The following is a 17,131-nucleotide window of genomic DNA, read 5'->3' as shown; positions in this document are numbered from 1 at the left end:
TGTACTCCAAACAAATCCAGTAGAAATCTGCAGGATTCCCTAAATAAAACAAAAAGCAATAAAAAGACAGACTATTAAAATTAGGCTGAAAATATCAACCGAATCCCAAAGAAGAACCTATTAAGTAAATCATTTCGGCTATTTAGGAACAATTTTTATTGAAAATGGCATAAGTATGGAAACAGAGTCAAATAAATATATTCATAAGGAATATGAGATCTGAGAATATTATAGATCTGATATAGATATTAAGGAATATTATAGATCTGAGAGCTGAGTTAGAAATAAAACACTCAATCAAAGACTGGAGACCACAGTTCTGATATAAATAGAAGAATGAACAGATGGAAGAACATCAATGGCAGAATGATATAAAAATGAGGATATTAGGAAGGAATCTGACATTGTTATCATTCAGGAATATGTGAGAGCTAATTTCAGTTTATGGTTACTTAAGCAGAATGGGAGCAAAACAAGTATATTTTTTCCAGGATAGCAGAAAAAGTTCCAGAAGATGACCAAGGTCTAAATGGATTGATATAAGAAATTCCTTAGAAGACCAAAATGCAAGATCTGGTGATCTTCAAAGGTACCTGCAACATAACTATGAATAATAAATTACAGGATAACCACAGTAATTAGTTTTAATGAGATAAAAGTACAGATATTTCGTACTGAAATTAACAGTATACATCATCAACGTAGACAACAAGCAATTCAAAGATCTGGATTGTCCAGTATGGGCAGTTAATAAACGTGACAGAAATTTTGCAATTCTATAAGTGTGAGAGTCAATACAATTCACGATGGGTCTTACTGTATAACCTTCTTTATGAATTTTTGGGAGGCCATATAAATAAGGAGTTCTTCCAAAATGAATATGCAACTTGTCTTTCCTGACTTTCCAGCTAAGCTGCTAATAAATTACGCTTTGAAGTTGCTGCTACTTTTTAAAAGCAAATTACCTCCATGTAATTTATCAAATGCCGAAAATCGTGTGCTAACCTCATTAAGAAAAAATAGCAATATATCTATTTTGAAAGCTGATAAAGGAAAAGCGGTAGTGGTAATGGATAAGGATGACTATGAGAGAAAAGTAGACTGCCTTTTACAAGATACCTCCACCTATCAAAAAAATTAATCATAACCCTATAAAAACTCAAATTAACAATTAAATAAGCTGCTTGATGATGTTGTCAGTTGGGATCAAAATATCGTGGACAAGTTGTGTACTCATTTTGGAAGAACATTTATATGGCCTCCCAAAAATTCATAAAGAAGGGTATACAGTAAGACCCATCGTGAATTATATCGACTCTCCCACTAATAGAATTGCAAAATTTCTGCCCATACTGGACAATCCAGATCTTTCATCAAAAATTCCACACATTTTCGTAAACAAATCAAGGATGTTCAAATACAAGAGTCGGACTTGTTAGTCAGCTTTGACATTGTTTCATTCTTTATAACAAATTCAAAAATCTTTGCAATATCGGGAGGGAAATCATCATATAGTAAATTAACAGTGCAAAGATTTTTGAATTTGTTATACATTCAGGATATTTCAGCTGGAAAAACAAGATCTATAAACAAGTTGAAGGTACTGCCATGGGTAGCCCTTTGTCTCCACCTTTGGCAAACTATTTTTTGATCCATCTAGAAGACACCTTGTTCTCATCCATTCATCTTCAACCCTGTCTTTGGTTTCGTTATGTTGATGATGTCTTTGCTATTTGGCTGCATTCCAAAGAGGAACTTTACTACTTTCCTACAACAGATCAATAGCCTTCACCCATGTATTCAGTTCACCATGGAAAAAGAAAAGGATGGTAGTTGACCATCCTTGGACATCCTTCTTACATGCACAGCCTTTGGTAATTATCAACCAGTGTTTATCGAAAACCTACCTTTACTGCAGATACATTCATCAAACCTCTCAAAAAATTGGTATTATCAAGTCTTTAATTAATAGAGCACATAAAGTGTGCTCCTCTCACTCAAGCTTACAACAAGAACTTGTCACTATCAAACAATGGAATTTAATGGTTATAACCCTAATCAAATTCAGCAGATAATTGACTCCTATGTTCCAGCACCTCAGGCTTCTTCAACAGACTACAGGGTTCCAATCCCTTATATTTCTGGCATCTCAGAACCGATTGGTAAAATTTTGAAGAAGTATCATCTTATTCCCACATATTTTCTGATCAACAAAATTGCTCACCTGTTGCCATCTACAAAAGATTAGCACCTCTATCATTAGCTGGCATTCACCAGATACCTTGTGAATGTAATCTAACATACTTTGGACAGACAGGCCGTTCTGTGGAAAAAAGAATTAATGAACATCAGTATTATATCGAATACATGAAACCTCAAAAGTCTGGTCTGCCACAACATAGTATTGACACTAAACACAATATCCAGTGGAATAAAGCTAGTCTTCTCCATAGATGCAAATTTAAATATGAACGTCTTTTCAAAGAAAGTTGTGAAGCCCTTTTACATTGCCCAAATATGAATCAGAATAATTGTCTCTCTCCCCCAAAAGTTTGGGAGATTCTTGTCTTATGTAACCATCAAAAAAAAGTTTTTAAGAATAATTTTAATAATATTTATTAATATTAATTTCTAGAATGCAGCAGCAATTTTAATTGGTAATCCCCCAACTGTTATGTACTTAGTATTCCATTCCTTTGAATTGCTTGTTGTCTACACTGATGAGGTACTGTTAATTTCAGTACAAAATATCTGTACTTTTATCTCATTAAAACTAATTACTGTGGTTATCGTGTAATTTATTATTTCATAAGATCTGGTAATATTGGAGCACTGACAAATAACTGATTAATCTGGAGGATAACAGTCAATGATGTAAACTTTCTTTTGATCTAATACTATCTTAATACTATGTACATCCCCCCCCCCCCCACATGAGGTTGATGATGAGTAACTAAGGACAGCCAAATCTCTACTTTTCCCCAGGAAAAATATTTTCAAATTTTCCTCTGTCACTAAAGTGTTTTAATAGTTTTATTTTTCTTTTCAGAGGATAGGGCAGAGATATCCATCCCATGTATTAATGAATTTGGATGCTTGTTTTTTATTCTTTGTGGCATAATCTATTTTTCCAACTAGGGTTTATACGTAGAATCATTTCTGGTACATTTTCAGGAATTAAGTCATATACCTCTCAAGATGATGAAATTTTGAAGTATGAAAGGCCACACACGTTAATTCCACCTCTGAAACTTTCTTTACTGTTTACCTAATTCCTGAAAAATAAATCCTCCTACTCAGAGTAGGAGGATTTCCTGCTGATGTTGGGCTTGATGAGATATACTTCCTCTTTACTTCCTGATAGGGTATGTTCTGTTTTGTCTTCATCTTTTGAATCTATTCTTATTCTTCAACCTTTTGCATTCTCAAATGTTGACTGGATGTTCTCCCTTATAATTAGAAAAATTGGGTGTTTACACTTGCAGTCTTTGTTCTTATGGTCATTTCACTGTCCTGTCAGGAACAGATGGCAGAGTCACAACAAACAGTTTGAGCATGTTTGGCCATATTTCTGATATTTGAAGCAGAGCAATTGGAATATAAAACTTAACGAAGCAATTTTACTGATGATGTTGGGAGTTTAAGAGTGTTAAAAATATGGCTGATATTCCTGGTGTCTATTAGGATCCTATACCTGCATGTGAAAATTCTTATAACTGTCGCTTCTTGATCTATGATTGATTTTGGGAAGATGTCTTAATGAGACCTCCTGAAAACCCTTCTGAAAACATAACATTTGTAAGTGAGTGGTGTTTTTTTTTTTTTTTTTTGTTTGTTGATGTTGCCATGGTTTCTGTACTTGGAGTTTTTTGACAGTGCCAGATAAACTTGAGGATGAAAGACTCATTGACACATTTGCACTGGCAGAAGACTTATGGCAACACCACAGATGCTTGAAGGCAAGGATCTGTGATGTGATGAAGGCAAGGTCACTAGCTGAACGATCTGGTCAGGGCATTCACAGGATTTGCCCATCTTGCCAAAGTAGTACAAGATTATCAGGATTCTCCTTCGTGGATGCCTATGGGTCACACAGCACAACAAACATGATGGCAGATTGGTTGGTTAAGGATATATTGGTGCAAAGGGGTTGATTAAAGGCTTTTATACTGTACCATGCAAAAGGTTACAGCAGTACTCAAGGTAATAATAAACTGTAATAATGATAATAATAATAAATAGTAATAATGAGATAAATAATCAGACATGCATGTTATGTACAAAAAACAAGCAAATAATAAAAAACTATGTTAAGAAAACTAGTACCTACATATAAAGAGAATTTATAATCAAATGTGTAAATTATTAGGGGTGCTTAAGGGTCAAAGCTGTATAACTGAGAGGAGACCTCCACATAGCCTTTAAAGGAATGTGGAAAACCGAGCAGGGCTTCTGATCTAATGTCCAATCCTCACCTTCTCGTGGCGCACCCTGTTGGGTATCTACCTGGATACTGAACGAACGAGGATGGGCTGCAATTTGGGATTTAGCCGACCAAATTGTATTCTTATTGGCTTAAACCAATATACAAAATGATGGTACAACATGACAAAATTTCATGCAGGCTGGGGCTTCACCCGGTTAAACAAGGCCCTCGCGTTGTTTTCGCCAGAGAACCAGGGCGAACAGTGAAAAGTCAGCTACTGGAACAAATCTGAACAGCAATATATCTATTGCTATTCAGATATTTTGATATTTGTTCAGTAATATCACCATTCAGATATTACTCAACATCACCAGAATTAAAAATCAGTACTATCAACATAAGAAGCCTGAATGGCAAAGAAATGGATCTAGCTGAGGAATTAGATAAGTACCAGATCGACATAATAGGGGTGACTGAAACAAAAAAGACAAAAATTGGTGAGCCCTTTCTGAGCAATAAATACAAAATGTTATATTCAGGAAATGACATTCAAGGAAAAGAAGGAGTAGCCATAGTATTCAACACAAAATATGAGGCTAATCTTTTGAATGGCAGGCAGTCTCAAGTAGAGTGATGTGGGCTAATATCAGAATGGGGAATTGGACAATGAGAATTATTTGTGCCTATGGTCCCACAGAAGGTTCCACTAAGGTAGAAGTCGAGGAATGTTTTGATGCTTTAGAAAAAGCAACTGACACAATGAAAAAGGAAAAGTTGGTCCTTGTTGGGGATCTAAATAGCACAGTAGGAAATGATTGTCAGACATACAAAAATATTTTGGGAAAATTTGAAGAAAAGAGCAAAGCTAATAATAATGGCAAATACCTGTTGGATTTCTGCTCAGGACATGGACTGGTTATTACTAACACCATGTTCCAACATAAAAATGTGCACAAATTCACAAGAAAAGCAAGGAATAAGAAAAGTCTCATTGACCATGTTATTGTTGATAGTGATGTTTTCTCCCTGGTGCAGGTCACCAGAATGTACACAGGATTTGAAATTGGAAGTGATCACTTAATCTTGAGCAGGATAAAATTGAACTTCATATTGAAAAGAATAACATGCAAGAAAGTTTTAAAGCGATTAAAAGTTGAGCAGCTCTCAGATGTGAACTGTAGACTAAAATACACAAAGATTATTGAAAAAAAAATGAAAGCGTTTGAGAACAGGAACCTAACCTTGGAGATTAAGTGGCAAGCCTTGAAAAAAACCCTGCCTGATTCAGCCAGAGAGGCATGTAGTGAAGTTGTCTGCAAGGATAGAAAAATCAGAACTCCATGGTGGACACAAGAAGTAAAAGAGGCAGTGAAGGAAAAGAAGAAAACATATCAAAAGTTCCTGGCAAGTAAGTCAGCTTGTGCTCTTAGAAAATACAGAGAGCAATGTAAGAAAGTGAACTAGCTAAACAAAAGTCATGGGAGGATTTTGGCAAGAACATAGAAAATAAATATCAAGAAGGTGGTAAGATATTCTGGAGGTTGCTGAAGAAGCTTAGAAATGCAGGAAAGAGTGCTGTAAAAGGAGTTAGAGATGATAAAGGTGACATGAAAATGGAAGAAAAAGATATCCTTGAAGTATGGAGCAATTACTTCGAAAAATTGCTAAATGAAACAAGCAGTGATAGCACAGTGGTAAGAAAAACTCAACAGGCATACAGTCAGGAATACATATCCATACTTGAAGTAGAGAAAGCCATCAAAAGGTTTGAAATGTGGAAAGGCAGCAGGAGTAAACGATATTCAACCAGAAATGCTGAAGTATGGTGGTATGAAAGTCTTACAGTGGCTGCACTGCATAGTTCAGAAAGCCTGGACAGAGGGACGAATTCCCGATGATTGGAGTAGAGCTCTAATAGTACTCATATATAAAAAGAGAAATAAAACTTAATGTGAGAATTACAGAGGTATTTCCCTACTGAGTGTTCCTGGCAAGATCTATGCAAGTATACTTGAGAAAAGGTTGAGAAGAATTGTGGAAGAAAAGCTTGGTGAAGAACAAGCTGGATTCATGCCAAATAGAAGCTGTCAGGATCAGATCTTCACTTTATGACAGATAGTTGAGAAAGCATGGGAAGATAACAAAGATCTGTATTTAAGTATTGTTGATCTGGAAAAGGCATATGACAAGGTGCCAAGAGAGAGAGAGAGAGAGGCTATTCAATACGCTACAGTTATATGGTGTCAATGGAGCATTATATCAAGCAATACTTAGTCTTTATTTGAGTTGTAAGTCAGCAGTTAGAATTGAAGGGAAGCAGAGGAAGATGGTTTAATGTTAAATCTGGTGTGAGACAAGGATGTACATTATCCCGTCTGTTATTCATTTATCTATATGGATCACATTATGAAGAAAAGTGGTATTAAACATGATATCAGAATTGGAGATGTTAATGTCTGCTCTTTGCTTTATGCAGACGATGTTATACTTCTAAATAAATCTGCTACAAGTTTGCAAGATTCCCTGACTAAACTGAATAACTGTTGTAATAGATTTTGTATGAAGGTCAGCATTAAAAAGACAAAGACAATGAAAATAGGTAGAATTGTTGAAAATGTCAACTGTGTTGTGAATGGGGAACCTGTGGAACAAGTAAAACATTTTAGCTACTTAGGCATGATTTTTAGTCAGGATGGTAAATTAAATATTGAAATAGACAACAGAATCAACAAAGCTGTATGGTAGGAAGTCAAATGAATAAATTCATATGGAATAAGAGAGAAATTAGTTGGAACACTAAATTAGATGTATACAAGACAGTGTTTAAATCAGTTCTAACTTATGGATCTGAGAGCTGGGTCAGAAGTAAAACACTTGACCAAAGACTAGAGACCGTAGATATGAGAGTCCTGAGAAAGATTAGAGGTGTGAACAGATGGCATCAATAGCAATATCATATATTAAAAATGAGGATATTAGGAAAGAACTTGACACTGTCATCATCCAGGAATGCATTAGCAGAGTTAATCTCAGGTGGTATGGTCACTTAAACAGAATGGGCGAGGAAAGATTAGCAAAACAAGTGTTCTCTGCCAGGTTGACAGGAAAACAACCCAGAGGAAGAACAAGATATAGGTGGATTGATATGGTACAAAGTGCCTTAGACGATAGAAATATAAGATCTGATAATGTTGGAGTCTTGACAAGTAACAGACTGATTTGGAGGAAAATTGAAGATAGGAAGTTAGTAATGATGTAAATTTGTCATGTAGTACTATCATATCCTGTACGATGATGTGTAAATTAATTATTTTTTAAAAAGTTAAAAACTTGATGAAATTTGTCCAATTTGATAAGATCTGTCTGAGTGTATATGGCTAAGCCAGATTAGTAAAAAATCATCCCTTTCTGTAGTGAAGTGCTAGTACTCCACCAAAACATGATGGTGAGATAGTGTTACATTGTTCACACGTGGTTGGGTCATCAGCCCTCAGTAAATATGAATATGTAAGATGACTGTGACCTATGTGGAGCCTATCAAGAACAACTTTTCTTTTCTGTTTCTATATTGACTTGACTACCAATGCTTAATTTCAAACTTAGAGGATAATATCCGTGCAGGTCAGTATGGATTTGTTAATGGGTATTCTTGTTTCAGTAATTTGCTTGCCTTTTATAAAAAAGTAACAACAGTAATTAACAAAAAGGTTTTGTTAGTTGCTGTTTCAAAATCAGTTTTGAAACAATGTGGGATTTAATATCCCCTCAATTTTAATAATTTAAATCCCACATTGTTTCAAAACCGAATATAGTAAACTATAAAAGTATCAGCGAATACTAGCGTAAGCTAAAACACGTAGTACAAACTAGGGCAACTCGTAGCAAAGGTGGGTAAAGCTCTGATCACTATTCTTAGTACTTCCCATAATGTAAAACACATCTCCTAGGAGATGTATGATGTTATACATTATGGTGGGAGGTCACTACCCAGACCGGTTTCGACCTTTATTGAGGTCTCATCAGTGAGTAGCTAGACCAAATTATAGATACACTAACTTTTCGTGGTGTTTATAGTTATTTCCTCTGTGTTTTTACTGGTTATTTCTTTTTAATGTGCACTTGAAGAAGACTGATAGAAGCTGAAACTAGTTGTGCTATTAAACTTTGTTTTCTCGGTTTCTAGTCATTCAATTTAAAAATAAAATAAAAATATATATATATTATTTTTATTTTATTACATTCATGTTTTCTATGTTCTGTTTCTGGAATAAAAAATCTGACTCCTGTATACGAATCACTAGTTACAGAAAGGGAAGATTGAAAAGAACTTATATACTTTGCTATACGAGTTGTCAAAAAGGTGTACCCATTAAATTACTTAAATATAAAGAGCCAATAGGTTTCACTTTGCTACGAGTTGCCCTAGTTTGTACTACGTGCTTTAGCTTACGCTAGTATTCGCTGATACTTTTATAGTTTACTATATTCGGCATGAAACTCTTTGATTCCGATCTTTGAGTTTCTTATTCGGTATTGAAACAATGTGGGATTTAACATCCCCTTAATTTAAATAATGTTACATCACCGAAGTGAAGCCTATTGGCTCTTTATATTTAAGTAATTTAATGGGTGCACCTTTTTGACAACTCATATAACAAAGTATAAGTTCTTTTCGCTATACCCTTAGTATTAATTTGGTCTACCTACTCACTGATGAGACCTCAATAAAGGTTGAAACCGGTCTGGGTAGTGACTTCCCACCATGATGTATAACATCATACATCTCCTAGGAGATGTGTTTTACATTATGGGAAATACCAAGAATAGTGATCAGATCTTTACCCACCTTTGCTACGAGTTGCCCTAGTTTGTACTAAGTGCTTTAGCTTACGCTAGTTTTATAGTTTACTATATTCGGCATGAAACTCTTTGATTCTGATCTTTGAGTTTCTTATTCAGTTTTGAAACAATGTGGGATTTAATATTCCCTTAATTTAAATAACATTACATCGCCGAAGTGTTGGCTCTTTATATTTAAGTATAAATTTATTATATAATAAATACCTCCATTTTGGAAAAACCGGCCTTTCTGACCACGCACTCCAAACATGCCACAGAATTGATTGGAAAGGTACCTAGTCCCTACACCACACCAAAACCTGGTTTGAGAGAAAATTTAAAGAAGCACGTGAAATGCTCAAACATAATCCAAATCTGAACAAAAATGATGGCCTAACCATTCCAAGAATGTGGAGGGCCCATTTGCAACCATTATAGCAACCAGAACAAGCCAGAGAAAAATCCCACTACAAGAAGACTTGGTGAAGTGTTTTTTCCCCCTAACATTCAATAGCAACTTGAAATGTACACGCCCAAAAGAAAATCTTAGTATAACAATCTGAACTGTACAAATCCAGAAGAATCTTAGTACAGGAGGACTTTAGCAGCGTTTATTGTAGTTTTTTATTCATTAATTATTTATATATATATATTTTTTTTTTATCGCTAGAGGTCAGGCTAAGAAAAAGATTAATTTAACAGGATAGATTTAATTTACTTTTATAGAGTGCAAGAGCATGTAGCTTGGTTTCCTATACATATGTATCTTTCTGATGATGACCTCAATACAGGGGTCGAAACATCAAGTGTTATTTTATTAATAATAAGTAAAATAATCATTTCGACAAGTGTGTTTTGTGTCCCTAAATTTGTAAATATGAATGCTGATCACTGTGTAACCTTAAAAGAAAAAGTTTGCATGTGTCATATTATGGATAGTATGGCAAAGAATGTGAAATGATTAGCTTCTATATACAAGTAGTCTAGTCATGTAAAAAAAAAAAAAAAATTCACCTGCAAACTTTATTTGCTTACACTTGGATAAAGGATTAAACAATATAATTTCTTAGCATTTTTAATTTAATTTCCAACATTGGATGATAGAGGCATACATGAGAATGAATTTGAAGAACTGTTGCATAATCTGGATATCAATTCAGCAATTGGCCAAATGTGATATCAGCATGTGTGCTAAAGGAATCTTCAGGTTAAATGGCTTGGACCTTGACATGTTTGTATAAGTCTCAGCTCAGGAAATAAACCACCGGAATGGAAAGAACATATGATAGTTCTGTTATACAGGGGTGGTGCACAAACCAATGAGTAACTGTTTACCTATCAATATCTCTGGGATGTGATGAAGATTTTAGTTGGTAAGAAATTGTATACAGAAATGGGCTAACAGACAAGCTATACTCTGCAAGGAACAGCATGATTTTACTAAAGGGAAGTCATGTGTTTTAGCAATTTGATCATATTTTATAACAATTTTACAGATGAGTTGGATAAAGGGAATCGATATGATGTGATACTGTTGGACTTTGCTAAGGCATTTGATAGAATATCACATGAAAGGATGTTGCATAAACAGAATATGGGACTAGAATATAAACTCTTGATTTGGATAAGCGGATTGCTGATAAGATAGGTATCAGAAAACTGTATACAGTGGGTGCAAATCTGCAATATTTATAGAGGCCAGTAGTGTACTCCAGAGATCAGTCTTTGGACCACTGTTGTTCTATCTATACATCAATGATATTGGGAAGGACTGACAGGACATATTCAACTGTATGCTGATGATGTAAAGATAGGAAGGGCAATAAAGGATGCTACCAATATCTAGCACTTACGGAATGATTTGAACAGGCCAGAAACGTGGATAAATGATAACGGCTGTTATTTCAATGTTAGTAAAGTTAGTACTTTAGCGTGATGATATTTCCAACAGAATATTATACTGGCAGAGTCATGCTACAAGAAACTGATGAGGCTAGGAATCTTAGAGTTATGGTGGATAAGAATTTAAAGTTCAAAGGTCACATATCAAAAATTGCATATATGACTCAGAAGATAATTGCAATGTTGAAATATATTTCAACATTGCAATTATCTTTCTTATGACTTCCTTATATTGACATATAAGGAAGTCATTTTGCATCTTTACAAGGCCTTGATATGATGCACCTGGACTAGTGTGTGCGAATTTCGTTTAAGAGAGGATAAAGAGACTGTGAAAAAGGGGTAAAAGAAGAGTTAAAAAGATTACAGGGATTATAGAATGTAGATTATGAGACAGATTGAGAGGATGCAGACTACAAACCCTGGAAAGCAGAAAAAAAGAAGAGTGATATGATAAAGGTCTATAAACTGTTGAATGGTTTTATAGGATATAATTTGATGAAATTTTTCATTATATGGAAGGTAGGGAGAGGACATGGAGAATTCATGGAAGATAAATTTGTGTGTTGTTAAGAAAGGTGTAAGAACTGAATTTTTCTTTCACACAGCAGCCAGTAAATGGAATGGTTTAAAGTGTTCAGTGCAACTATTGTGAATGAGCTTAAGAGAAGTTATAACAGCTGGTGTGGGTGATGTATGACCTCCCTGGAAGGCTAAAATAATAATAATCAGCTACAGTGTATATGTGTGTGTGTGGGAAGGGGGGTGGGGCGAAACAATAGCTTTGTTCTTACATTGACGTTCCTTTGTTTGAGTTGAATGAATTATTGAAAGTAGAGTCAAATCCAATTTATCTTTCATTTGATTTCAAATTACAATGAAATAACTACAACTGATATAACTAACCAACTCTCTCTCTCTGCACAATAAAAGACAAATACCAAATATTTTCATACCCTTGTTCACCTGTGCATGGCAGATGCATGAGCAGGATATAATATTTTCATTTAGATTCTTAAAATCAGGAAAAAATAAGATAAAATAAAAATACAAGACATACAATGATGAAGTTATTTTAAGAAATAATTTTAATACTTAATTTTAATATTCTAATACAATATTAAAATTAAAATTAAAATTTTAATTTTAATATTGTATTAGAATTTAAATAATTCTAATACAATATTAAAATTAAAATAAAATTTTAATTTTAATATTGTATATTAAAATTACAATATTTTAATATTGTAATTTTAATATACAATAAATAATGTTTTAGTAAATTTTAAATGGGAAAATATATTACAAAAAAATCAAATATCAGAAAATCTGTGTCATGAATGATACTTACGTTAAATAACAATGAGCACAGTAACTTTCCTTAAAGAGAATTCTGCAATAAAAGAGTGAAAAAATTAGAACAATGCAAAACCGATAAAAATTCATAAAGAATGTCTTAAAAATGTCTACGAAGAAGTTAATTCAGTCGTACAGCTTACTCCACCATAGCCTCTAAGGAATACTTAACAAATGAGCTGGCAATTTGGGCTCACTGAATTGTATTCTGTATTGCTTTAAACTACAAATACGATGGCATAACAAGATGAAATGTCATGCTGGCTAGGACAATGCCCTGTTAACTAGGATGAACCGTGATAAGCCCGCAACTTAGAACAACCTGAAAGATAATAGATGAATTACAAATTACTATGTTGACATAATTGGTACTACCAAGACAAAGAAGACAAACACAGGAAAGATCTGAAAACTAATCAAGAAGAAAAAATTTCATGCAGAATGATGTGACCAAATTTCAAAATGGGAAATCTGATACTTTTTTTTATACATATGGTCATAGAGAATTGTAGTAAGGAATTAGAGGAATCTGAGCCAATGGAGAGTACAGCTAGTGTAAAGAAAAAGGAAATGCTCACTCTCGATGGAGACTTGAACAGTGTATGAAATGAATTTTAGATATATGGAAATGTTTCAGGAAAACTTGGAGGAAAAAAAGGAAAAATTATTAATAATGCTATGTACTGGATTTCTGTTCAGAATATGGCCTATTCATTACTAACACTAGATCTGAACATAAAGATGTACAAAAATTAACCCAGAGTTAACACATATGACATAAGATCAGTGTTATTGGATGTATTAGGATAAGAACACACAGGGATCTGAAAAAGAAAGTTGTCAGAACTTAGTTTTGTTCAGAACAAAAATGAATATCATACTGAAAAGGAAAATTTATATTTAAAAGTTTTCAAGATAATCAAAATAGAAGTATTCAGAAACAAAGCATAGAGTGAAATACTCTATTAGAGAAAAAATGACAGTAAAACAAGAACCAAAAAGAGATCCAATAACAAAATCTGATGTAAACATTGAGCCAGGAAGGCATATGAAGTTGACTGCAAGAAAGAAAAACTATAAGAACTTAACTGCGGGTGCAAGAAGTCAAAGAGATGGTCAAAAATTCAAGATAAGAAGTCAGCATGGTCCTTTAGAGAATAAAGCATGAAAGCTAACTGTAAAAGTAACTAATCAAAAGAAATTGGAAAATTGCAGAACATAAATATCAGGGAAGTGGAAAAATGTTCTGGATGCTATTCAAAACATTTAGAAATGGAGGAAAGAGGTCAAAGATGACAAAAGTAACAAAAATTGATGTTAAGAATATTCTGGATGGTTGAAGTATGCAATAAGAGAAAAGCAATAGAATTTGTTCAAAAGAAATTACAATCAAGAAACCTGAAATGTGGAAAGGAAGCTGGAGTGCTTAATATTTAACCAGAAATACTCAAATAGTGAAATATGTAAGTTTTACAGTGGCTACAATTGCATAATTCAGAATGCCTGGTGGGAAGGTTGAATTCTAGATGACTTGATTGGAGCTCTCAATAGTATCCATCCATAAAAAGTGAATATAACTGAATATGAGAATTACAGAAATGACTATGTTCTAGGTAACATGTATGCAAACAAAAATGTTATTGTGAACAAGTCTGTCAACAAACTACTATCGACACTATTATCTGCCACTTACCTGGGTGATCTGAAAAGTTCTCGGTCTCGACCATAAATGGAAACACTGTCGGCAAGATTTTTTTTTTTTCTAAGTTGGTACATCTGTCTCATAAGCATCCATGTGAAATTGCAAGTAATTCTATCAAGTAGTTTTTTTTAATACAGTTGTCGGAAGTCAAAGTCTTGTCTTTATCCCTTGAAATGAATAAAATTGAGTATTGTGCGGTTATAAAATTCTTTGTAAAAAGAAGGTTAAACACCAAAAGAAATTCATTCAAAGTTCATAAAAGTTTATGGGCACTCTTCTCCTTTGTTTTTGACAATTAAGAAATGGGCTGCAGAGTTTAAACATGGCCATACCACCCTTGAAGATGATCCGCGTGAAGGCAATCCAAAAAGTGTAACACCACCAAAAATCATTGATCAAGTGCATGATATGGCATTGGATGGCCGGCAAGTCAAAGTGCATGAAACTGCTGAGACGATAGGCATTTCAAAAGAATGTGTAGGATATATTTTGCATGAAGAATTGCAAATGAAAAAGCTTTGAGCAAGATGGGAGCCACGCTTGATCACAGCAGATCAAAAATGCACTCGCATGAAAATCTCTGAACAGTGTTTGGAGCGTTTAAACAAGAATAAAACTGATTTTTTGTGCATCGATTTATTACTGTGGATGAGACTTGAATTCACCAGTACACACCAGAATCCAAACAGCAGTCAAAACAATGGACAGAAGCCAGTTGTTCAGCACCAAAGAAGACAAGGTCATGGCATCGGTGTTTTGGGATGCTAAAGGCATTTTGTTTATTAATTATCTTGAAAAGGGTAAAACAATAACTGGGGAATATTATTCCGATCTTTTAACCAGACTAGATGAAAAAATTCCTGAGAAAAGACCCAGTTTGCAGAAGAAAAAAAAATCATCTTTCATCAGGACAATGCACTTGTCCACAAAGGTGTTTTGGCAATGAGAAAATTAAAGGATCTGCACTATGAATTGTTGGAACATCCACCCAATTACCCAGATTTGGCTTCCTCTGACTTTTATCTCTCCTCAAAACTAAAACTCTTCCTTGCTGGTCAGCGTTTTTCTTCAAATCAAGAGGTGATTGCAGCTGTAGAGGAGTATTTTGCAGATCTTACTGAGAACCACTACAGGGATGGGATAATGGCACTGAGGATCGCTGGAATAAATGTATTAGTCTTAAGGAAGATTACGTTAAAAAAAAATTTTTTTTTGAAATTATAAATTTGTTTTTTCATTGTTAGGCTGAGAACTTTTCAGACCACCCAAGTACATGGGTCACATTATGAATAAAGAATATTGTATGAAAATCAGCAATAAAAACATAAAACTACAAACAACAGGCAGAAATGTGAAAAATGATGAACCACTCATATTAAGCAGAATCACATGAAAAACAAACTATTAAGAATGAAAATCAATAAATTCAAGAATCCATGAGCAATGCTACTCTTAGATGGCATACTCACTTATACACAATGGAAAAGGAGAGGTTAGCAAAATGTGTGATTTCAGAAAAAAAGACCCATAAGATAAGATTTAGATGTCAGCAGTGCCTTAGAAAACTGAAATCTAAGATTTCATAATATTGGAGATCTGACAAGTAACAGATTATCTTGGAAGAAAATTACTGATTACATATAAATAATTATGTAAACTTAGTTATACAATACTATCATAGTATTCTATGTCCTTTCAAGACTACATATTAGGAATTGATGATATAATAAAAATTTTAACAAGCATTTTTTTGTAATCTTTTTTGCACAGTCGTAATGATCAATCTCTTAAACATCATGTAGCAGTAGAATGGAAAACTTATATAATACTATTGAATATATAACTGATAGATTCCATTATAAAAAAAAAAAAAAAAAAAAACTAACCTAGATCGCATCCAACCAACTGGCCACAGTTGCTTGACCTGAGTTTCTAAAAACTGTTTCAAGTATTCTTCTGCTGAAGGTATTCTTATTTTTGAAACTTCATAGCATTTCAACTTGATTCGTACAACATCACACAAAAGTTCCCTGAAAATAAAAATTCAAAGGAAATGAGCTAACCAAAAAGGTGTTCTCTTCCAACGAATAGAAAAATTATGAGTGCACTGCAATACTCTTTACCCACCTAAATATAATTGTCGAAAATGTTCAACTTTAATTCAATTTAATAACAGAAAATCCTATTATGGTAAAAAATCATTGTAAAATGCTCAATGCTGCAAATAATTTGCTTATAAACAAATAAACAGGTTAAAAAAAAAAAAAAAAATTAAAACTTTACTATTATTATTTGGCATTTCCATGTACTCCTGACTCATCATGGAAGACCTACCTACCCATATAGAGGTCAGGGCTCACAATACTGGTTAAATTCTGGATATTGATATTTTGCTATAGGAGGGATACCAGTATTCCAAAAGCAAACATTTTTCTCAATAAATTTTAATGACAATTAGATGCAATAAAATGAGTAAAAACAATTACTTGAATTAGTATTTTAAACTAAACATTTATTACAATAATAAATATGACAAGAAAATTATTTATTTTTATTTTTTTTTTTTTTTTAAAGAGCCTGAGATACTGCCAATTTTGTTATGTGTAAGCAACCACATTACCTGTTTGAATGAAATGAGCTCTTAAGGAATAAGCAATAAATAGTGTCGTCATTTAACATGGGTTTAATTTTGGTAATATTTGATTAATAGCAGAAAACACCCTTTTAGATTATATGCCAGGTGGTGCTACTATACTGAGATATAGTATAAAAATAATCAAAATTAACAACTATTTCTCTATTTAATATATCATTAGTTCTGGCTTCATAACACATATATATCAGTACTTGAGATGTGCCCATTATTGATATTATATCAAAATGAAATGTAAACTATTTGAAAATTG

At 33.5% G+C, this 17,131-nt stretch overlaps 1 protein-coding gene across 1 annotated transcript in view; it reads right to left on the bottom strand.

The window, feature by feature from the left end:
- LOC150104247 (uncharacterized) overlaps window positions 1–17,131 on the bottom strand; it is a 260,544-nt gene that overhangs the window by 45,666 nt on the left and 197,747 nt on the right. The window contains exons 11-12 of the mRNA XM_090396434.1: window positions 16,112–16,255; window positions 12,519–12,560 (exon numbers count right to left, since the gene is read on the bottom strand). Coding sequence (XP_090252560.1) covers window positions 12,519–12,560; window positions 16,112–16,255 — 186 coding nt within the window. The remainder of the gene's footprint in view (window positions 1–12,518; window positions 12,561–16,111; window positions 16,256–17,131) is intronic.

The sequence above is a fragment of the Typopeltis vanoorti genome, chromosome 8 (assembly GCF_054136105.1).
Source record: "Typopeltis vanoorti isolate ZY-2024b chromosome 8, IOZ_Tvanoo_1.0, whole genome shotgun sequence".
NCBI lineage: Eukaryota > Metazoa > Arthropoda > Arachnida > Uropygi > Thelyphonidae > Typopeltis > Typopeltis vanoorti.
Note: the sequence above shows the minus strand (reverse complement) of the source record. Positions and strands in the feature narration are given on the sequence as shown.